This window comes from Elgaria multicarinata, chromosome 1 (genome assembly GCF_023053635.1).
Source record: "Elgaria multicarinata webbii isolate HBS135686 ecotype San Diego chromosome 1, rElgMul1.1.pri, whole genome shotgun sequence".
NCBI classification, from domain to species: Eukaryota; Metazoa; Chordata; class Lepidosauria; order Squamata; family Anguidae; genus Elgaria; species Elgaria multicarinata.
This window is the reverse complement of record NC_086171.1, coordinates 81,771,298-81,795,045: the sequence shown is the minus strand read 5'-3', so window position 1 is coordinate 81,795,045 and position 23,748 is coordinate 81,771,298. Positions and strand designations below refer to the sequence as shown.

At 43.8% G+C, this 23,748-nt stretch overlaps 1 protein-coding gene across 1 annotated transcript in view; it reads left to right on the top strand.

Annotated features, from left to right (window-relative positions):
- Positions 1 to 4,315, top strand: part of RECK (reversion inducing cysteine rich protein with kazal motifs) — a 46,914-nt gene extending 42,599 nt beyond the window's left edge. The window contains exon 21 of the mRNA XM_063124938.1: positions 2,033 to 4,315. Within this exon, the coding sequence (XP_062981008.1) occupies positions 2,033 to 2,239 (207 nt within the window). The 3' untranslated portion in view covers positions 2,240 to 4,315. The remainder of the gene's footprint in view (positions 1 to 2,032) is intronic.
- Positions 4,316 to 23,748: the final 19,433 nt, after the last annotated feature.

Below are 23,748 nucleotides of genomic sequence, written 5' to 3'. Positions count from 1 at the left end.
TAAAAACAAACAAACACACACACTTTAGGGGGCAGGGATGGCGGGGCATTCTCTTTGGACCAAGAGACTTAAAGGCACCAATTGCTCTCTCTAGAGTGCTGCAAAGGGGGAAATGTACATTTTATTGTGCCTAATAAATGTGTGGCTCAAAGTCCACATTGCAGTGCTGCATATCCGTCGGCCCCAAACAAACCATGGTTAGGGTTACTGGGCAGATTTAGACATACAATCAAACCATGGTTAAGCTAAACAAATAATGATTTCATGTTATATCCAAACCGACAGGCTGAAGGCCTCATGTTTTCAAAGGGCAACTGTCCTGTCCAAATAGAAAGAGCTCTGCACATCCAGTTTATTTCTTTTCCTGTTGGTTAATTGGCTTTATATAAACTGACAGCAAGAATATTTTGAGATCTATGAAAAAATGTTTACCTTGGGAATGCATGCAGAGGTAAGATCTAATCATCACCCTATCCTCGTGAAAGATACAGAGTTCAGGGATGGACAAGAATGCTCCCAACTCCATCTACGTTGACGATTTTTCTTCTTCTTGTCCTCTGCTGTGGGAAGCCCTGCTTGGTTTGCGTTTTTGCAAAGCCAAGTGCCAAATACCTTCCTAGTGTTGGGGGTTTGTCCTGCATGCTCACCATTGCTTGAGCGGGGTGCTGTGGAGATTTTTCTCCTGCTATGGCAGACAGGAGGATAGGTAGAGGCAGAGGCTCCTCGACTGCTTCAAGTGCTCTTTCCCAGAACCGCTTTAAACTCTATCTGAATGCTTTTGTCGTGGCTGTTTTGAGGTTTGGCAATGTTGGCACAACTCTATTACATGCCCCTCACCTAGACACAAAAAGCAGAGAGAATGCTCTTCCAATAGGAGCAGTTTGCAGAGTGTGCACTTTCTAAAAAGGGTCCTGAGGGCCAGACGTTCTTACTTGGGCAATCGCTAGATTGAAAAAATGAAGCAAATAAAACAACAACAAAAACAGATAGAAGGAAAAAATATGACAGAAAGGTAGAGAGAAAAAAACCTCAGAATAACGCAGTTTAGTTATAGACAAGAAAAGCTCCCTTATGATGCTGCTACAATGGTAGATGAAAGAGAATAGTGAATAGGTGGGAACCCGCTAAGGACATGTGCAATGAGTTGTGGGGAACGGGTCCCACTGAAACGCCTCCGCCATAGAGGTTTCCTGAACTGAGGCTCCATAAGGCACAGCGCTCCCATGTATGATGCAGAAAGAACTCAGAAAAGAATGGCTCCTTTTCTCAGTGCTTAGCAGACTGAAGCATTTGTTCATCCACTGCTGGTTGGAGATAAGAGCTTTTTGCTATGGAGCAGAGAGTGAGGGCAGGGGAGGAAGCTGCTGAATGATTCAGTCCTGCTTGCTCCTGAGCCTTGTCCTCCTGAGTAGACTGGTGGTGAAGCCTTGTCTTGCCTATTTGGAAGCAGACATGCTGTTTATGCCAACTTTGAGTAGATATGCTTCCTACTCTATAGTGGTAACAATGGAATGGGGAGGATAGACTTTTTTGGCAGCAGATGTCGAATCTTGGGGCAGGAACAAATGCTGGGTGAATAACTCCCAGGTGGCAGTTTAGCTATTGGAGGGACTCCAATTGGTTCAATCACTGCTAAGATCTGGGAAATCTTGGATAACTTAACCTTATCTCTGGAGAACCATGCTGCTTTTGGCACTAGGCAGCTAATTTCTGGATCAGCCAAATTTATAGAAAGGAGGGAGGTGGCAGGGAGGGAAGGTTATATTTTTAGCGTGGTCTCCCCTAGATCAACTAGAGCTCTGTTATCAGGTGTGTAGGTGCCTGGCTGCATTCAGTCTGCGGAGGGCAGGAAAGCTAATCCCATTCAAATTTATACAAGTTTTTTTTTAAATCCTGCCTCCTATTGCAAAAGAAGGCGTTCTCCAGATGCCTTCTGGAAACCAGGTGAGGAGTGATAGGTAATGTAAAGCTGCTATATAAATATTTACATAGTAGGAAGATACTTAAGAAGTTTATTCTTAACTTTTCCTAGATTGAAGCCTGCAGTAAAGAAGCAGAGAAGATAGAATCGCTGATCAATTCTGACAGTCCTGCCTTAGCATCCCATGTGCCACTCTCAGCACTGATAGTAGCCCAAGTGGAAGTTTCATTGAAGATGTTTTCTTCCTGTAGTCAAATTATGCCAGCACTGCATTTGCTCCTTTGGAGCTTTGTGTTCACTTTCACAACCACAGTATGAAATGCATAGTGGTAACGAAAAGTAAGTTTTTGAAATTTGATTTGCGAAAGACATTCAGAACTGCTAATGTATTGATAATATAAATATGTATTACATCTGAGAAGAGACTACATGGCCAGAGCTATTGCTCCCCACAACCCCAGGAGTTAATTACATTACAATGTTAGCATATTATTTGTGTCATCTTAATCTTTAATTTATAATATCAAGCAGTCATGCACAGTTTATTCTGATGACAGTTTCCGCCCCACCATTTTATTAGAGTCATAGTTGTGTCTGTTTTATACATACTCATTTCTTTAGACCCTCTGCCTTTTTGAACTGACAGGTTTGGAAAGTTCTGTAGAGCTTCAACAATTCACAAACATTTTTTACTAAAGATGGTAGCAGGATAAAAGAAATAAATGTACACAACAGACGATAGCTTTATCACACTGCTTTCAACTCTCTAGGAAAGAAGTTATCTTTTATCTCAAGCCTTAGACTGCTGCTTAGCACATGACACAGTAGAATTTAAACAGCCTAACTGCATGTTTATTTGGAAGTAGGTCTCACTGTGTAGGATGGTACTTAGGTTTGAGTGCACATAGAATCATAGAATAGCAGAGTTGGAAGGGGCCTACAAGGCCATCAAGTCCAACCCCCTGCTCAATGCAGGAATCCACCCTAAAGCATCCCTGACAGATGGTTGTCCAGCTGCCTCTTGAAGGCCTCTAGTGTGGGAGAGCCCACACATAGTAAATGAGTTCAGTCTTAGTAACTTTCCCTTATCCCTACATACTTTAAAAGATACACAGTTCCTAACACAGCAGCCCAGGCTCATCCAAAGATAATTATGCATAAGATATTGGGCACAGCTAGGATTACATGGGAAAAGTTGCATACAGGGGCCTTAGGCAGCATGAAATTATACCGAAAGGTGGATGAAAATGTGCACCTTTATTTGTGCTATGCAGGGGTGGCTGGGGGCTCATTTCCCCATCAATTTACAGCCACATCCACATACGTCGGTTGACTGACCCAAACACAGCAGCATCCTGGGCTTACCAATTTGTAGGAAGGGTTTACATTTTGATCTGTTCAGCACATGTTTTTGTGCATCCAGAGCACCTGTGCAGTGCACAGGCCAGTTCCTAACTGTGAAGGCAAAATAATTGTTGGATTAAGATGACTATTTTCATTTCCCTGAAAAGAGGACATTATTGTGCAAATATTTTATTTTCAGCAGTAGAGACATATTGTATAAGATTATTGAAAAGTATTATTTTTATATTACTTAGAGGTATATCATTCAGAATGATGGACATATACCTATTTTTAAACATCAAGTTTTGAAGGAAATAAATTGCTGCTACTTAACTAATCTACCAAAAATGAATTGAATAAATAACTTTTCATGTAAATACATTATATATTTTATTATGAAGAATATAGCCATGGGCCTGGTTCTGCAAATAATGTTGAGTAAAATTATACACGCACAGAAGGGTTTGCAGAACATTGCCCCCCGTCAATCATGTTTTAAGCTAGTATCTTTACGTAAGAAATGTATGCAATGTACAGATTGAAGTTGCAAATACAGTTTGCTCCTTTTAGAAGCAAAATTATGAAGAATGTTAAACTATTTATACATGTCATTCTAGATACTGCAGCATTTGCATATTATCTAAATTTATACTTTTGTGTTAATGTTTTATACAAAGCATATATTTTAATACTCAGAGCCCAAACTAGCAGGAAGGTTTCCTGTACAAGCTCTGTTTAAGTGAATGGGAGTTGTACAAGAGTCCACTAATGATCTCTAACAGCTCCTATTCCCTTTCTGCTGGATTGTGCCCTTACAGTGTTTGTGCACCTGTACTTTATCTACATGAAGTATTTTGTATCAGTATTATGATAGTCAACTTTTGAAGTGTATACAGGTAGCATCATCTTTGCCAAATTGTTGTACTTTGAAAGAAAGCACTGAAAATTATTTTCAACATCTGTGTTGTCAAGTGTTTGTTTTGATTCTTATAAAAAGAAAAACTTCGTAATGCAATATAAAAACTTTTATTTTAATAAAAATAAATTTTATTTTCTCATGTCTCCTTCAAAAATGTATAACATTTATTGGTATAAAGTAGTAGTCCTTGGGATGACCAGCATCTTCTCTTCTAGTGCTGGAGAAGATCGTCCCTAATTTTAAATAAAATTAAGGGGACAAAAAGACAGTAATCAAGGCAACACCCACTCCAATCCACTATGTGGAACAGGCTATTCCTACCGGATTGGGACTAATGTTAAAGCAAGCACAATACTAAAGGGAAAACCTATGCCTTAGATTCTCTTGTTATGAAAAGGCATTCCTGCTGTTGATTTTAATTTTTATATGGCTTATATGGAAGGGTACAGAAGAGAAAAACAGAATCTTACACGTTGCTTAGAAAAAGAGGTATGGGAGGGAAGTCCTTCCGAAAGGAGAGAATTTCTACCTGCGCAACAGGAGAAATATAAAAGAGAGAACAAATGGTCCTTTTAATATTTGTGTAAAGGGGAATTTTAGCTGGTGCAGCTTTTCTCATTCAAGTGGCCCTTGAATATGCTTTTCTGGTCAATGTGTGACAGTCCTGCTCTACATGTATTCCCTCCACCCAATATACAGAAAGCTATAAAGTTAAGAGGGGGAAATCAGTACATTATTCCACAAACAAGGGTAACGTTGACGGAAAAGCTATGCCATGCCAACTGCTTACTGCCAGCTTCTACATACATTTTATAATCCTTTATACAGCTTCCAACCTCAAGGCATAAAGAGCTGCAGTCAGAAGTGAACATCAGCAGTTTCTATGCATGAGCTAAAGTGTTTGAGTTGCAGGTAAAAAAAGTGTGTTGTGGAACAGAGCAAGTTGGAAAACACTGCAGTAACTTCAAAACATTACCCTTAAGATGGGACAAAATATTCAAAACCAATCTTCAGTTAAAGCCCTTGTTTTTCCTCCAAGACATTTAGAGATAGGGAGTTTAGCTGTACATCTTGACCCTTATTTAGCAGGGCAGTGGATGAAAGGCAAGCAAGCTTCTCACATGGAGAGGGAGAGAGAGAGAAGGGTCGCTCTTGTCACGAACAGCAATCATTTCTATGCTCTTGCTATACTGGTGACTGCTAATTATGACATAAGTGATTGAGAACACGCATTAAGCAGCAAAGCAGACAACAAAGTTAAATCCCCTATTCAAGGGAAGCCTTGTGGCCTGTTCCCCTAACATATTCTTAAATATTTCAGTATTATAGTATGTACTCAAGGGCCACACTGCTTCAGATTGACATTTTTTTTAACAGAAATGAGAATACGTTTTCCAACTTTACGCTGAACTCAATACACAAAGCAAGTCACATTGGATATACACAGGTTATTGTAGCTTCAGTTCTATACCATTTTTTTTCATTTGTTTTAAAGAGAGTAGTTCTAAAGCTTCACTTTTGGTCTAATCTGTACTTTGGATTCATAGAGCTGCTTTCTTTTAAAGTAAGCTACTTTAACAATCCCATTGTCCACAAATCTGAACAATTTGACAGTTTGTAAACAAATAGTTGAATGTACTTTAACGCAAAACCCTTTTTAGGCAACAGCTTAACTTCTGCTGAAATATTCTTCATAAAGCTCTAAATTGATGCTGCTTCCTATTTGTAAAAACCAAATAAACCCATTTTTTCAGTTTTCCTACAAGTACTATTCGAACTTCCTTTTTCTTCTTAGCTGTGGATTTATACAAAGCTTTGAACCTCACTCACTGCAGCTAGGACAGTTTACGCTTCATTATGTCAACTAATTTCTGCTGATTAGGTGGCAGGTCCTTTGGAATTAAATTACTTTCATTTTCCAAACTGGGTGATGACTGGTCTTCAAAGCTAGTTTCTAATTCACTTGGTCCTGTTTGGTCAGGAGTTAGACTTGTACCGGCAGCTGTGGATAGTTCTGTCACTTCATCACTGCTTAATAATCCCATGGATTCTTCTACAAATTCAACTTTGTTTCTTCGTAATTTGATAGGACTTAATTTACTTCTTTGCTCTTGAATTTCTGAGTCACTTGCAATATTTGCAAATGCTTGCACCCTCCTTTTAAGTTCAGATTCTGCTTCTCTGATGTATTGGGCTGCTATTGTTTTTTTGCAGCATTTGGTTATGATGCTGTGAGAGAGATGTGGGAAAATTAGTCAGGAACCACTGCAGTATAAGACAAAATGCTCATTTATTTTAATAAGCTAAAATAAGCTCAATTTATAGAAACAAACACACTAACAGCATAGAAACTTTAAGTGCAACATCCAAGGGCTGTTTACATACTGCCACTTTCACTGCTGGCCCTCCACAAAACCCACAGCATCCCAGTTGCGAAGCAACAACCACAGTGTTACATAGGATTGAATGTGGAATATGAACAGGTTGCTTACCTGTAACTGCTTCTTCAAGTGGTCATCTGAGTATTCACACAGATGGGCTCTGCACCTGCACGGAGCTCACTTCAGTAAACTATAGCTGAGGAAAATGTTTTTGGTGGGAACCCTCCCCCACCATCCAGTGCGCATGTCCCAGTGGGTTCCCACCCACTCTTCAGTTCCTTGAGACCAAATTGCTGGTCCTAGATGAAGAGGCTGTCCTGCCTTGATAACAACATTGATATCAACACCGACACTGAAGCGGGGATGGTAAGAGGGTTGTATGAATGCACAGATGACCACTTGAAGAACCACAGATACAGGTAAGTAACCTGTTCTTCGTGGTCTCTGTGCATCACACATGGGAAATTAACAAGCTCACTTACCAGAGAAGGGTGGATGTCCGCTTACTGTAGAATTGACGAGAGGACCGCCTGGCTAAATATGCAGTCAGCTCAAGCTGGACATCTGAACAATAATGGGAGACAAAGGTCGAGAGTTTCAACCATGTAGCTGCATTGCATAGCTCTGGTATCGACACCCCTCGTCCAAAGGCAGTTGATGTGGAAACACTCTGTGTCGAATGAGCCTTAATTGAGTCCTCCAATCTTAGGCCAGCCTATTCATAAGCCAATTTAATGGCTTGTCCTAACCAGGAAGCAATCTTCAGTGGTGAGACTGTGAGGCTCTTCTTAGATCTCCTGTAGCAAATAAAAAGTCTTTGGATCTTATGGCATCCCTCTGTCTTGGCTTTGCGAGAGCTTTTCTGACATGGAGAGAGTGTAAGATTACCTCCACTGATGAGGAGGGTGAAGGGAAATATGCCAGAAATATATATTGATTTACATGGAAGTCAGAAATCACTTTAGGAAAGAATGTCAAATCTGAATGTAAGACCACCTTATCTCTATGGATTACTAGGTAAGGAGAGTATGCAATGCTCCTTGTTCACTGGCCTTCCTTGCTGTAGTTATTGCAATTAAGACCACCTTCTACGTGAGTAATCTTATGTCTGACGTTGGCATGGATTCAGATGGCTTTGTCTTTAAAGTCTTCAGCACCACTGACAAGCTCCATGTAGGGATGAGACATCTCACCGGAGCCACCAATTTTTAAAGTCCTTGAATAAGCTGCCTAATCACTGGGTGAGTAAAGACAGATGATCCTTGAGTAGATCCATGACTTGCTGAAAGCGCTGCCAGATAAACCTGAATAGAGGAAACCTTAAGTCCCCTGATATAGAGAGAGCGTAGGAAGGCAAGTACATCTCCCAGGGATGCCAAGTTGGGCTCAAAACCTTGTTCTTCCTCACACTGTGAAAAATGTCTCCACTTTGCACCATAAACCTTCCTAGTCGTTGGTTTACAGGCAGCTTGTAACACTGATCACCTCAGACAAGAACAACTTCATCTGAGGTTGAGCCTCCACATTGTGAGTTTGAGTGTCCTAAGATTTGGGTGGAGTATTATCTCTAGTTAACAGTGTCGGTATCAATGGAAGGTGTGTGTGTGTGGGAACCTCCCCGTGCCATTTGCATGAGCATGGCAAACCATGGCTGCCTTGGCCACCATGGGGTTACAGTCCGTGCTGTCTGTCATTATCTTTTGCATCACCCTCTGTATAAGTGGAAAAGGAGGGAATACGTACAATAGAGGACCTCTCCAGATCCTCTGAAATGCATTTCTTAGAGAATGTTTGCTAATGCTTACTCTGGAACAGAACATGGGACAGACAGTGACCTGAGTTGTTGTAAATAGGTCTATGTCTGGAGTGCCCCATCTCTGAAAAAGATCCTCCTAGACTTTTGGGGCCAGTTCCCATTCGTGTAACGTTGACTGAACTCTGGCTAGCGTGTCCGCTAAAACATTGTCTTTCTCTTCTATGTGCAGAGCAGAGAGTGTCATTTCCTTCTGAATTATCCATTTGAAAATGTCCAGGGTCATTGACAGAAGGTAAGGGGATCGGGTCCCTCCCTCCTTGTTAAAGTACAACACAGTCATTTTGTCTGTTAAAATCTGGATTCTGTGGCCATTCTGATAATTCTCGAAAGTCTGTAGCACTTCCTTCACTGCCAGCAGTTCCAGAGCGTTGATGTGTAGGAAGTCTTGGTGCCTTACCATACTTCCTGACTTTGCAACGGTCTGCAGTGAGCTCTCCATCCCAGACTCGATGCATCTGTCACCAGTGTCCAGGTAGATGGGTGTTGGACGAACGGCATCCCCTGCATTAGATTGTCTTTGCAAGTCCACCAGTGATGGGAATTCTTTACCGCTCTTGATATCGATAACCAGACCTTGTGAGCATCACAATTGTTGTGAAAAATGGAGAGGAACCACCCTTGAAGTCTCTATATCGTAAAAGCTGTGGTCCCTGTGCTTCTTATCAATTTGGCTGTCAGGTTCATAATAATGGCCTTTCTTGTGGGAGATAGGCTCTTTCCTTGGTTGCATCCAGGACCACTTTGATAAATGGAATCACTTGAGAATAGTTGAGATTTGACTTTTCCTTGTTGATGACTAGGCCAAGGGAAGTCAAAAGATTGCGAACAAGTGCTATCGACTCAACTAGCTTGTCCTTCGAAGTCGCCATCAGCAGCCAATCATCCAAATAAGGGTAGACTTCTACTCCCTGAAGATGAAGGAATGCACACACTATGACCATGAATTTCCCTGAGGGTAGTAGAAAGCCTGAAGGGAAGCACTCAGAATTGGCACATCTCTGTACCTATGATGAATTGAAGGTACTTGTGGTAGTTTTCTCTTATAGCTATATGAAAGTATGCATTCTTGAGATCTATGGCTGTGCTCCATAGGCCTCGATGAAAGAGTGTTGTTGTTGATAATGTAGTCTTAAGATAGGGCGAAGTCTTCTGTCCTACTTCAGTATCATGAAGTAACGAGAGAGAGAAACCCTCTGAGGTTCAGTAGGGAAGGACTTATTCGATGGCTCCGTTCTTGAGGAGGATGTCCATCTCTGTCTTCAGTACTTCAGATGGAGTTGGCACCTTCACGATACCAAGGAGAGGCAGGACTTTGAACTCTACTATGTAATCAAAGTGGATGATATTGAGCACACAAGTGTTGGTGGTTATTATCATCCAATTTGTCAGGAATGTGGCTAGGATTGATCCAAGTATCATTGGCCTGGACTGGAGGTGAGGATGCCAGTGGAGTAAGTCACAGCCTCCCCTTTGAAGAGCCTCCCCTTCTGACAGGGTTGTTGGAAGCGGTTTAGAAAGTTGTTCAGCAGCTGTTAAGTAGAATAGCGCGATGATCGGTTCCAACTCTGTCGAGAATAGGTATAAGGCTGTTGTCAGAACCATTTTCATTGCCTGTATGTTGTAGGCTGGGGCTATTGATTCATACCCATCTTCCTGGCTCTCATTTGCACCTTCTGGATAGCATCCATGGGCATCATTCATTTTGGAATTGAAGAGGCTCTCCCCATCAAATGGGAGGTCCTTGATATGGGACCATGTTTCTGGGGTGAGACCTGCTGACTGTAACCATGTGTGCCTATAGAGTGCTATTGCACTCACCATTGCCTTTGCTCTGCAATCCACTTGATGATGAGTGGTATAAATTTGTTGTTGGGATAGCTTCATTGCTTCAGTCTGGAATACTCTTGCCAATTCTCTGTTCCTCGGGAAGGTGGTCGCACTGGGAGCCTATCTTCTCCCATAAGAAGCGTTGGTATCTGGACATCATTGCTAAGTAACTAGCTACCCTGAGGCTCAATGTTGTCGAGAAGTATATCACGAACCTGAGAAGATCCAAGCAGTGCCCCTCCTTGTCCACCAGAGAGGCATGAATGTTCTGTGTTTTCCTTTATGTTGATTCCATTATAATGGAATTGGGGAGCGGATGCATAAATAAAAAACCTGTGTCTTCTTCCTGCGTCTTATACATGGCCCTCCAGTCTTTTTGATATTGGAGCCATGGAAGAGGGAGCTTTCCAAGACTCCTTGACTTTGTGGAGCAATATTGGCAAAATGGAATGGTCACAGGAGTAGATGTATCTGTATAAATGGCATCAAAGACAGGGCCTTTAATATGTTCCCTCGGTTGGTGAGTGTCAGTACCGAGGGCTTGCGCCATCCTAAGAATCTGGTCTGAAAAAGTGGTATAAATCCTCTGAAGGGCAGGTTCCCTCATGTGGTATCACAGCATCATCTGGTGATGATATTGAAGAATTGAAGGAAAGAAAGCTGTATCTGACTGGTAGTCATCTCCTGACTTAGGCAAAAATGCAGGTTGCTTACCTGTAACTGTAGTTCTTCGAGTGGTCATCTATGCATTCACACATATGGGCTTTGCACCTGCGCAGAGACCGAACCGGAACCTTCTATAGCTAAGTGGAACGTTTTAGGCGGGAACCCCTCCCCCACGCTACTAAGCATGTCCCTGGGGTTCCCGCCCTCACCTCAGTTTACAGGAGTCCGACATTGTGCCCCCATAAACATGAGTGAATACATAATATTTAAATTGCATATGCTACCAGATATAATAAATGTCCCATGCATACACCCTGTATACCACCAAGCGGGGATGATGGGTGGGTTGTGTGAATGCATAGACGACCACTCGAAGAACTACAGTTACAGGTAAGCAACCTGCATTTCTTCATCGTGGTCTCTATGCATCACACATATGGGCGAGTAGCAAGCTGACATACCTTGGAGGTGGGTTGGTGCATCATCTTAGGATCTCAGAGAGCACTGTCCTCCCAAAGGAACAGTCTTGTCTTGCACGAGTGTCCAAACTGTAGTGTTTAACAAACGTGGATGGAGTGGACCATGTTGCATCTCTACAAACGTCTGTTAAGGAGACACCTCTGTTGAAAGCAACAGATGTTGCTATAGCCCTTGTAGAACGGGCTGTCACTGGCTGTTTCAGCTCTAATTTTGAGAGAGCGTAAGCCAATTCAATAGTTTATACGATCCAGCGTGATAACCGCTGGCATGACACAGGGAGTCCCTTGGATGGCTCTCCATAACAAACAAATAATTGATTTGTTTTCCTAAAGTTCTCGGTCCTAGCCTTGTAAAAGGCGAGAGGTCTTCTTACGTCAAGTGTGTGCCGTGACGCATCCAGTGGTGTTGTAGGATTCGGGAAGAATGCTGGTAATATGATGTGTTGAGATAGATGAAACGTTGACACTACTTTAGGTAAAAAAGTAGGGTCTGTGTGTAGTACAACCTTGTCCTTATGAAAAATTGTGTAAGGAGCGTCTACTCTGAGAGCTCTAAGCTCACTTGCACGCCTTGCAGATGTTACGGCCACTAGGAAGACAGTCTTGAATGTTAAAAGTCTAAGATCTGCTGTGGCCATGGGCTCAAAAGGTTTCCTTGTCAGTGATTGCAACACAACTGACAGGCTCCATGATGGAACGATGTCCCTAACTGTCGGTATCGTGTTTTTAAGTCCTTTTAAGAATTTCCTTGATGTCGAATGTGTGAAAGGTGAAAACCTATCCATACCTCGATGAGAGGCTGTAATCGCAGCTAAGTGGACTCTAATTGATGTAAGTTTGAGTCCTTGCTGGTATAGTGTCAGTAGGTATTTGAGAATTATTGATATAGGGCAAGATTCCGGTGTTTGATTGTTCTCTGAGGCGAACTGAGGGCTTTAGCGATGCCAACAATATGTGGTCTAGAGTTAAGTCTTTGATACGAGAAGAGGAGTGGTTGTTATCCTCCACGCCGTCATTTTGAGAGTTGAAAGATTTGCGTGTCGAACCCTGCTCTGGTGTCGAGACAGCAACGTCAGTATCGAAGGGAGCCTGATGTAATTCCCTTTTGATAATCGAAGGGCGTGGGAAAACCAAGCCTGTCGAGGCCACCAAGGTGTGATCAGAATGCAATCTGACTTGTCTGCCTGGATCTTGGCTACTACTTTTGTCAAAAGTGGAAAGGGGGGAAAGATGTAGAGAAGCTCTCCTTTCCACGTTCTGGTGAAAGCGTCTCCTAGAGAGTTCTTTCCTTTTCCTGCTCTGCTGCAGAACTTGGAACAAGCTGCGTTTTCTTCGGTAGCGAAGACATCGACAGCAGGTTGTCCCCAGTATCGAAAGAGGTCTTTTCTCGTCTCGGTGTCGAGCTCCCACTGGTGGTCGACGTGGAAGGACCTGCTGAGGGAGTCCGCGATGATGTTCTCCTTTCCCGCTACGTGGATCGCAGTCAGATAAGTATTTCTCTTTATGCACCAGTTCCAAATTCTGAGTGCTGATCGGGTCAGAGGGTGTGATCTTGTTCCACCCTGCCTGTTGATATAGGCAACTACGGTGGTATTGTCCGTCGCAATGAGAACATTCCGGCCTTCGATAATTTGAGCGAAGGTCTTTATTGCATTCTCCACCGCCAAGAGCTCCAGGTGATTGATGTACTGTTCCTTCTGGCAAGGAGGCCAACGACCCTGGGCGGTGAGGGAGCTGCAATGTGCTCCCCATCCGGTCAAGGAAGCATCTGTCGTGATCGTTATCAAAGGAGTTTCTTGTTGAAACGGAATCCCTTCTAAGAGATTCTTTATCGATAGCCACCACTTCAGAGATGCTCGCACTTGCCTCGGGATCAACAGGTAGGTTCGGTGGGCATTGCGTCGAAGGTAGAACGTTCTTAAAAAACACCCTTGCAAGATTCTAATTCGGAGTCTTGCAAACCTGATCACTGCGGTGGTCGCTGCCATTAGACCTAGCAGTCTTTGGATTGTCCATGCCGAGAGTTTTAAGCGGCTCTCGGTAACAATGATTAGCCTTTTTTATGATTTTCCTGGCTGCGGAGCTCGCTAATGACCGTCCAGGCATGAGGGGTATCAATGCCCTACTATTCGCTCTGGTTTCATCGCACACTTCGGTGCTACGGTCTGCAACTGACTTATTTGATGTCGTTTTGTCCATTCTCATTGTGTCTGTGGCTCTGAGAGCTTTTTCCCACAAAATGGCGCGAAGGCGATCCGTTCTGTTCTTTCTGGTTTGCTTGGTAAATGCCATACAATGGTGGCAGGCCTCTACTTTGTGGCCTTCACCCAAACAAAGAATGCACAGGGAGTGTCCGTCTGTAGGGGGGAGCTTAGCTCCGCACTTAATACATTTACGAAATGGGGCCTTCACTGCCATGCGGCTCAGGTGCCCGCGATAGAAAGTCGCTGAGGAAAAACTAACTAACAACAACAATTTTTTTTTTTTAGGTAAGAAGAAGAGAGATATAAGAAAGGTTGAAGAAATGAAAGATTTGAGAGGTTTTAAGAGAAACTGTGAAGAAAACGCTACGAGGTTGGTTCTAACGGTCTAGGCACAATGGCGGACGACGAAGAACTGAGGTGAGGGCGGGAACCCCAGGGATGTGCGCAGTAGCGTGGGGGAGGGGTTCCCGCCTAAAACGTTCCACTTAGCTATAGAAGGTTCCGGTTCGGTCTCTGCGCAGGCGCAAAGCCCATATGTGTGATGCATAGAGACCACGATGAAGAACTGGTTCTTCCAAATCCTGTCCCTCAGTCTGATCTTTCATCATCTCAGTTGGTGTTGAAGGAAGAGGCTGTTGAGGATCAGGTGATTTAGCAATAGTTTGGACTGACACCAGGGTCACCTTTGAAGCTGGCGATCTAGCAATGTCAACCTTGGAGGCACTGGTGGTGGTACAAAAAGATCTCTGTCTGGTGGTCTTGATATTGAGGCCGACGAGGCCAAAGAATAACAGGGCGAAGCTGCTCCTATATAATATGCCCTTTCATATTAAACATCTCTATCTCAAGGATACTGCTAGTTTTAATACTGGTACTGCATCCTTAGCGGAAAGGACCAACTAGTATCTGTCCCAATCTCTAATTTGCAATTGGGATCGGTGGCAGTCTTGGTAATGCATCTCTGATCTGTCAGATTGGCAGGTGAGATGGTATTTCAACATCAACCCTCGGTGGCGAGATGTCTCAGATTTCACTTTCTGAGGTCGATGCGGTAGGAGGAAGTTCTGTCCTCGGTACCAAGGGCCCTGCTTGTGGTATTGGGGAAATCTGACAATGGTGGAGGACTTGGAATTTTCTGTATTTGCCTCAGTGGAGATCCATGAACAGAGGCATTTAAGAGTCTTTAGATTTTTTTCTTTTTCTTTCAGAGTCACAAGGGTATTTTTACTCACCTGGCCTTTTTGGATTTTCTTTTAGCCATAGACAGCATAAGGAATCTGCCAGGTGAGGTGGGCTGGACAACTCATGGCTAGAGTTTATTTATTTATTTATTTATTTATTTATTACATTTTTATACTGCCCAATAGCCGAAGCTCTCTGGGCGGTTCACAAAAATTAAGGAGTGCACAAGGGCATTGGAGACTGATTTAGGGGTGTTTCTGACATGGCTCGAGGCAAATGAGACAAAGATTATGGTTTTGTCAAATCTTCTGCCTCCAGTGCGTTTTTCCACAACACCGCCTTAAGGCGATTTGCCCAATTTCTTTTTGTTTGGTAAACCCCATACAATGATGGCAAGTATCTACAACGTGGGCTTCCCCCAGGCAGAATAAGCAAAGTAAATAACCGTCTGTGAGGGGAAGCTTACTGCTGCACTGTACACATTTCCAAAAAGGGGCCTTAACGGCTATACAACCTTTTCCTGCACAGAGACCATGAAGAAGAACCTGCTCCTAAACTTCGCTGATCAGTTACACGGTCGTAATGTGCAGCAAACAGTGACTAACGATGGGGCTCTAAAAGTATTTCCCACCCCCTGCTCAACACTGTATCAGTGAAAGGATGCTTCCTCACACCTATGCTGCTTTGAATTAATACGCGCCCAACCGCTCTCAGCTGTGCGCTGTTGTAGCTGCAAAGCTTTGAATCAATAGGCTTCCCCCCTCGCTTGCATGCTCATAAAGTGAAATGGAGGATTTACTTCTAAATAGGCATACAAACATCCCCCCTCGCGCCCCCCTCTCTGTCCCTGGGGTGGGGTGGGGGGTGCCCACTGTGAATGACTGAACAGCAGCAGTACAAATAATAAAATAATAATAATATAAGACCCACAGTTGCTCTTACATCTCTTTTCCTCTCTTTGCCCCCTGTAGATGTGTCTGTCTGAGGAAGGGGGTGGGTGGGCAGGAAGGGAAGAGGAGAGAGAGAGAGATGTTTACAAAGCACGGATCCTTCCTACGACTAATAAAAATAGCAGGTGCTGCCCTGGTCCTGGACCTGAATCTCTGAACAGCATGAGCAGCACTACTACTACCAATGATGATGATGATAATGATGAAAATAAAAGAACACGCCAGTGCACTTTCCGCTTCTAGCTGTAGCTGCAGCCCAGAGTGGGGACAGGGAGGAAAGAGAGGGAAATGTTTACAAAGCTTCAATCCTTTGCACATCTTGAGGCTCAGTTTGCACATCCCTACTTCAGAGTAAGCATGATTACCCAGAACTTAAATGAATATTTAAAGCAAGAGGCAGTGATTGAACCCACGCTCCCAACACAGCCGGTTTAAATGAAAAAGGCCTGGCAAAGGAATTCTCAAGACCCCTCTGCTCCTGTACTCCCGAAGTACCAATTGAAGGCAAAACCAGTAGACATGGTTCGACTTCTACTCTCCCCACACCCACGCACCATACGACTTTCCTTTCCACCAATCAGTGTGCGTAGTACGGCCACTGTCCTAAACAGTACTGACCCCATCAATGACACACATACAGAGAACCATTGTGACAGTGGAGCAAAGTTAAAATACACAGTAAATGGTAGGGCTGTGCACAGCCCCCCTGATTTGCTTCAGAGAACAATTAGAAGCTTCAGACTCAATCCGCTCCTCTCTGGACCTCCTTGGCCCACTCTGGTCACGATCTGGGTAACTGAATCGGCCCACTTCAGTTCAGATTCAGGGTCTGGGCCTGAAGCAGTGCACAGCCCTAGTAAAAGGGCACAGCAAAAAGGCTTCGGGATGGATACTGCGATGTGGCTGTGAATTCGTGGCTGCATCATCTAAACAAAGGTGTGCAACTTCGCAGCCAAGACAAAGTAAATATCCCATGTAGACATGCCCCTGGGCTCCACTTTTCTATTGCAGTCTATTAATGGATGATGGTGCTGATATAATTCCTACTGAAACTGATGTAACTCAGGCTAGTTGTAACTCAGGCTAATGATGTAAAAATCATTATTCACCTGAGATTAATAAGATGGATGCTGATTTTTTAATCTTTCACAGAAGCTTTTTTAAACTGGTGCTTAAACTTCAGCAAGAAGATTTGTATGCTTCCATATGATTATTATTATTATTATGCTTCCATAATTATTTGAACTGGAGGGATAACATTCAAAGTATTCAGGCTAGAGTACCCGGGTGGTGGTGGTGAGGAATATTCTATTTTATTCTCACAACCATTCTATGAAGTAGGTTTGGCAAGAATTTCAGCCTAAGCAAGAATTTTAATTTGGATTTCCCATAGTCAATTTCAAACCCAACATACCAGCCACTGGAACACAGTGGCATGTTTGTATTTAACAGATATACTCTGGCTTGTATTATGATTTTATAACATTCCATGGAATATATAAGCAAAGTATGTTAAGTGGTGATTTTTAAAAAAATAATGGAGGAGGAACTTGCAAGTTTAATGCACATTATTGGTTGGAAATTCTATGCATGAGAGAAGAGTTGGTAGGAAAATACTAGCTGCCATCACACCCATATCTTCAAGGCTTACACTGATCAAACCTGCTATGGAAGTAATCGGTTCCCTGCTCTACATAAGAATTCAGCAATAACAGGCTTTCTTCAGTAGCTGAAACTGTACTAAAATAAGGTAAGTTGTAAGAGGTTCTTACATCCATATTGTCACAAGAACAAGACTGGTTGCTGTCGAAGATATTAAAAAAGCCATCCACATTGGTAGAATTCCTGAAAAACACAAACAAAACAAGACATATATTCTGGATGCCTACTATATTTACAGACATACTAACACTGTGCTCTGCAGGGTCCCTACAGGCTGTTGCTATGAACTTTGTTTCAGCAAGATTGTGGTGGGCAAGATTAGGCTAGTAATAGAATATTTAATTTCAGATTTCAGTTATTATTTAATTTGTTTTATTTATTTTTAGCATATGCAAAGGCAGGTTGCTTATGTGCAACTGTAGTTCTCCAAGTAATCATCTAGGGAGTCACACATGCGGGTTCTGCACCTATGCAGAGCCCCATTTAGGAAACTTTATAGCTAGGCTACTGTTTTGGCAGGAGCCCTGCTCCCATCTTCCAATTGAAGCGAAGTGGGAAAACACAGGCATAACAGCACCTGCAACAGAGTAGGAAGGTAGGTTGTGTGACTGCACAGATGACCACCTGAACATAGGTCAGCAACCTGTTTTTCTGCTGAGCAGACTCACATATGGGGAGATAAGCAAGCTTAGTTACTGGATGTGGGGGATCAAAGTTCAACTTATTGATACTGAACGCCAAGGACAACATAAAAATGACATCACACTTACCGCTACCGTAAATACTTCCCAGAAGTAAAGTAGATTTATTTTAAAATTAAATTTTAAAATTTATTTTATGTTTAATAGTAAATCAGTTTATTTTAAAAATTACATCAGTTGATCCTGTGTAAAGCTGCTTTAGTCACAAAAGAAACAGCCAAACATATTAGCATTCAATCATTCTCAGAGTACTAGTGCCCACGGCGACATACGCTTTACACTAGTTTGAAAGTAGGAAACAAGATCATGCAATAAAAATGCAGGTTGCTTACCTGTAACTGTAGTTCTTTGAGTGGTCATCTATGCATTCACACATATGGGCTCTGCGCCTGCGCGGAGACCCGAACCGGAACCTTCTATAGCTTAGGGAAACGTTTTAGGCGGGAACCCCTCCCCCACGCTACTGCGCATATCCCTGGGGTTCCCGCCCTTACCTCAGTTTACAGGAGTCCGACATTGTGCCCCCATAAACATGAGTGTATACTAAATAAAGTCAAGTTGTACATTTAACTGTGTCATTTGTAAGTTTCACACCACTAAGTGGGAATGGTGGGTGGGTTGTGTGAATGCATAGATGACCACTCGAAGAACTACAGTTACAGGTAAGCAACCTGCATTTCTTCATCGTGGTCTCTATGCATCACACATATGGGCGAGTAGCAAGCTAATATACCTTGGAGGTGGGCTGGTGTATTACTTTAAAACTTCTGAGAGCGCCATCCTTCCAAATGAACAGTCCTGCCTAGAACGAGTGTCTAAGTTATAAAGCTTTACAAATGTGGAAAGGGTGGACCAGGTTGCGGCTCTGCAAACGTCCCGACGTGGAACACCCCTGTTGAAAACCACAGATGTTGCCAATGGCCTGGCAAAATGGCCTGTCACGGGAAATTGCAGCTTTAGTTTGGATATAGAGTAGGCAAGCTCAATTGTCTCACAATCTAGCGTGAGAACCGCTGACATGACACTGGGAGTCCCTTATAAGGCTCTCCATAACATATAAACAATCATTTGGTTTTTCTGAAATTGTCCGTCCTCGTTTTATAAAAAGCGAGAGCCCTCCTAACGTCCAACATGTGCAGTGATGCGCCTGCAGGTGTTGTAGGATTTGGGAAGAATGGTGGTAACACAATCTCTTGAGCCAGATGGAAAGGTGTTACCACCTTAGGTAAGAAAGCTGGGTCTGTACGCAAAACGACTTTGTCACTGTGAAATGTTGTGTAAGGCGCATCTACCCTTAGAGCCCCAAGCTCACTTGCGCGCCTTGCTGAAGTTATGGCAACTAAGAACACGGTCTTGAAGGTCAAGAGTCTCAAAGTCTGTTGTGGCCATGGGCTCAAACGGTTTTCTTATCAGTGATTAAAAAACAACTGACAAGCTCCAGGATGGAATGATGTTCCTAGTTATTGGTATAGTATTTTTGAGACCCTTTAAAAATGCCTTAGGGGTAGGGTGAGTAAAGGGCGAAAAACCCCTCCACACCCTTGTGAGAGGCTGCAATAGCGGCTAAGTGAACTCTAATTGAAGAGAGTTTTAGTCCAGCTCGGTACAGTAAGTATTCAAGAATTGTTAAAATGGGACAAGTTTCTGCTGTTTGATTCCTTCTGAGGCAAATTTAAGGAATCTTCGCCACTTCGTTGCATAGGATTTCCTTGTTGAAGGCTTTCGCGAAGCTGTTGAAATATTTTCTACAGTTAATTGTACGGTATGGGAGGATGTACATCCTCCACGCCGTCATTCTGAGGGTCGATAGGTCCGTGTGCCGAACCTTGCCCTGGTGCCGAGACAAGAGCTTCGGTACCGATGATAGTTTGATGTAGTCCCTTCTCGACAGTCGAAGGGCGTGAGAGAACCAAGGCTGTCGAGGCCACCAAGGTGCGATTAAAAAACAGTCCGCTCTGTCTGCTTGTATCTTGGCTATGGCCTTCGTCAGGAGTGGGAGAGGGGGAAAGATGTAAGCAAGTCCCCTGTCCATGTTCTTGTGAAAGCGTCTCCTAACGAGTTTTTTCCTTTTCCTGCTCTGCTGCAGAATCTAATACAGACTGGGTTTTCCGCGGTGGCAAAGACATCGACAACAGGACGCCGCCAGTACCGAAAGAGATCTACTCTCACTTCGGTATCGAGCTCCCATTCGTGGTCGACGTGGAATGGCCTGCTGAGGGAGTCCGCGATGATATTCTCCCTGCCCGCTATGTGGATCGCAGTCAGGTAGGTCTTTCTTTTTATGCACCGGTTCAAAATTCTGAGTGCAGATTGGGTCAAGGGATGTGATCTTGTTCCACCTTGTCTGTTTATGTAGCAGACTACGGTGGTGCTGTCCGTTGGGATCAGGACATTTTTGCCTTCGATGATTTGAGCAAAGGTTTTTAGGGCATTTTACACTGCTAGAAACTCCAGATGGTTGATATGCTCCTCTTTCAGTCGAGGAGGCCACTGGCCCTGAGCGGTGAAGGAGTTGCTGTGAGCCCCCCCATCCGATCAGAGAGGCATCGGTCGAGATTGTCACCGATGGCGCCTTTTGTTGAAAAGGAACTCCCTCTCGGAGGTAAGTTTTTGTGGGCGTTGCATCTGAGGTCGAATGTCCTCAAGAGCCAATTCTGTAAAACCCTCATTTTATTTATTTACTTATTTATTTATTACATTTTTATACTGCCCAATAGCCGAAGCTCTCTGGGTGGTTCACGAAAATTGCGAATCTGATTACAGCAGTGGTCGCTGCCATTAGACCTAGCAGTCTTTGAACTGTCCACGCCAAGGGTCTTGCTTGGCTTTCGGTGTCGAGGATCAGTTCTCGAAGGGACCTTGCTCTCGCTACAGGGAGGTATGCTCTTCTGTCCAGGGAGGATAGAGTCACCCTTATAAAGTCTATTGTTCTCTGGGGATTCAATATTGATTTGTCGTTGTTGACCCGAATTCTCAGAGTCTAGAAGTGTGAGAGTCATGACTATGCTGTCCTGGAGCGTACGGCTGTCTTCCGCCACCAGAAGCCAGTTGTATATGTATGGATATATGTGCACCCCCTTTTTGTCTTAGATGTGCATACACTACAGCCATGTCCTTCATAAAGACCCTTGGTGCTGTCGAGAGGCTGAAGGGGAGAACGGAAAATTGGAACTGCTGAGTGTCGATGGAGAAACACAGGTGAGTTTGACGCGACTTCCTGATGGAAATGCGGAATACGCATCCTTCAGGTCTACTACCGCAAACCACACTCCCGTATGTAACAATTGGAGGATGGAAGTAATTGTTATCATACAGATTTTTTTGGGTGTGTGTGTGTGTGTGTGTGATGTACTTGTTCAATTGTCCATTATTATCGGTCGAAGACCCCATCCTTCTTCGGGACCGTGAAGTAGCGCAAAAAGAACCCTTGGTTGATCTCCTCCGCGGGTACAGGCAAGATGGCTCCCCTGTTAGCAGGGTTTGCACCTCAAGCAGCAGAGGAGGGGACGGCGCTGTTACTTTCACTCCCAAAGGACGGAGGGTATCAAACTCGATGGCATACCCCTTCTTGATTATGGTGAGCATCAAGGAGTCAAGAAAGTCAAGACGCTGCCTTTTGGAAAAAATCAGGTTGTCGTCTGTTTTGCTGGTAACGACCCTGATAAGGCCTTTTCCTTTGTAGCTGCTGTTGTTGGTTAGCAGGCTGCTTATCGTACTGGGGTCGCGAAGGGCAGGTTCTCTACTCTTGATTTGGTTTAGTTGCTGAGATTGGCTGATCTTAGCCAGGCATGGCGACGGAGTGCTATTGGTTCTATCATGGATTTAGAATGCGAGTCTGTCTGATATCTGGCAGAATTTAGCTGTAGCCTCGCTATGGCTGTAGCCTCGGATTGAAAAATCCTAGCTAACTCTCGTTTTCCCTCGGGTAATGATCGCAGAGGGAACTTATTTTATTTATTTTTTCAAAGGAAAATCTGATACCTCGCCATGGATGCTTCGTAGGCGGAAGTAGGTATTCTGAGCAAGGAAGAGGCATACACCTTTCTGCCCAGGTAATTTAACTTTTTTCCCCTCCCTGTCAACAGGAGCTGAATGTATTTATTTATTTATTTATTTATTTGTGATTTGCCCTGAGCAGATTCAACAATTATTGAATTGGGCTTAGGATGCTGGACTAAGAATTCTGCGTTAGCCTCCTGTAGTTTATGCATTGCTTCCAATCCTTTGGAAGTTGGTTGAATTGCGCACGGTGTTTCAAGGTAGGAGGGAACGGAATTGCGAGTATAGAGTTCGACTCTGTCTTAAACATCATACATTGGGTCATTTTCAACCTCTGCAGGTTGTTCGATGCCCAAGCATTGTTAACTTTGTCCTCTGATGATGGCAACGAGGCTGCGACGCTATTGAATCTGAGTCAGACCTATAATCATCGTCAGGTGGCAATACTTGTTCACAGTGCGGTACCGAAGACGATGCAGTAACCCTCGGTACCTGCAATAACAGTCGGTATCAAAGTATCTATTCTGCTACGGTGCCCTGATGGAGTTAGGGCCCGAGGTGATGAGACTCGAATGACCCTGGTAGGGGGAGAAGGGTATGCATAGTACTCCTCCTGTGTACATTAATCTGGATAGTATTCCTGGGGTCAGTAATACTCCCAGTCATATAATTCATGTCTATGATATCCTGAGTATTGGAAGATTCGATCATAGTCTGGTCGAGAAGGTACAGGCCTCTCTCGATGACTAGGCGGTGCCGGTACCGTAGGTTGAGGAACTTGTTTGTCTGGCAGCGCACGGTATCAAAATGGCTGATACCGAGTCACGGATCTCTCCGTCCGACATTGAGCTTCTGCGGTATCGAAGAATTTTGTGGTACCGAGGTTTGCGTCGGTACCGTAATTGGCCTCAATATGGTGATGGCCCTGGGCGATGTCGTTGTTACGGTCGCAGCCCTAGAGGAGGAATGTTTGTCGGCCTCCTTTCTCTTTTTGTTTTTCCTTTTTTTGATCGTTCTGCCGATTTCGGGATCCGCGCCATTTTGGCAATCTTTTTGGCTGCGGATACCTCAAGGGATCGGCCTGGCGTCAGGGGTATGGCCCTGATTTCCGCCATGAGCTCCGATTGCTCTGCCGATATTGGGATCCGTGCCTTTTTTGGCAGTCTTCTTGGCTGCGGATATCCCAAGGGATTGGCCTGGCGTCAGGGGTATGGCCCTGATTTCCGCCATCATCTCAGTTATGACGAAGGACTGGATCTCAGGGCTGTGGTCCCTGCTCATTGTCCTTGAGGAGGATATTTCTGTTTGCCTCTGTGGCATGGGTTCAGTGGCCTTCAGGGCCTTTTCCCATTCACGGCCATGCGCCTGAGAAGACCGTGATCTGAGGATCACTCAGAGGAATAGGAGAAGAGAGGGATGAAAAATATAATAAATTATTATTATTATTATCTAGAAGAAGCAGAGAGAGAAGAGGAGAAGATAGATATCTTCAAGGGTTTGAAGAGTAATAAGATTATTTTAGAGAAAAGCTAGAGGAACAATTTTGAGGTCTTTGCACAATGGCGGACGACGAAGAACTGAGGTAAGGACGGGAACCCCAGGGATATGCGCAGTAGCGTGGGGGAGGGGTTCCCGCCAAAAACGTTTCCCTAAGCTATAGAAGGTTCCGGTTCGGGTCTCCGCACAGGCGCAGAGCC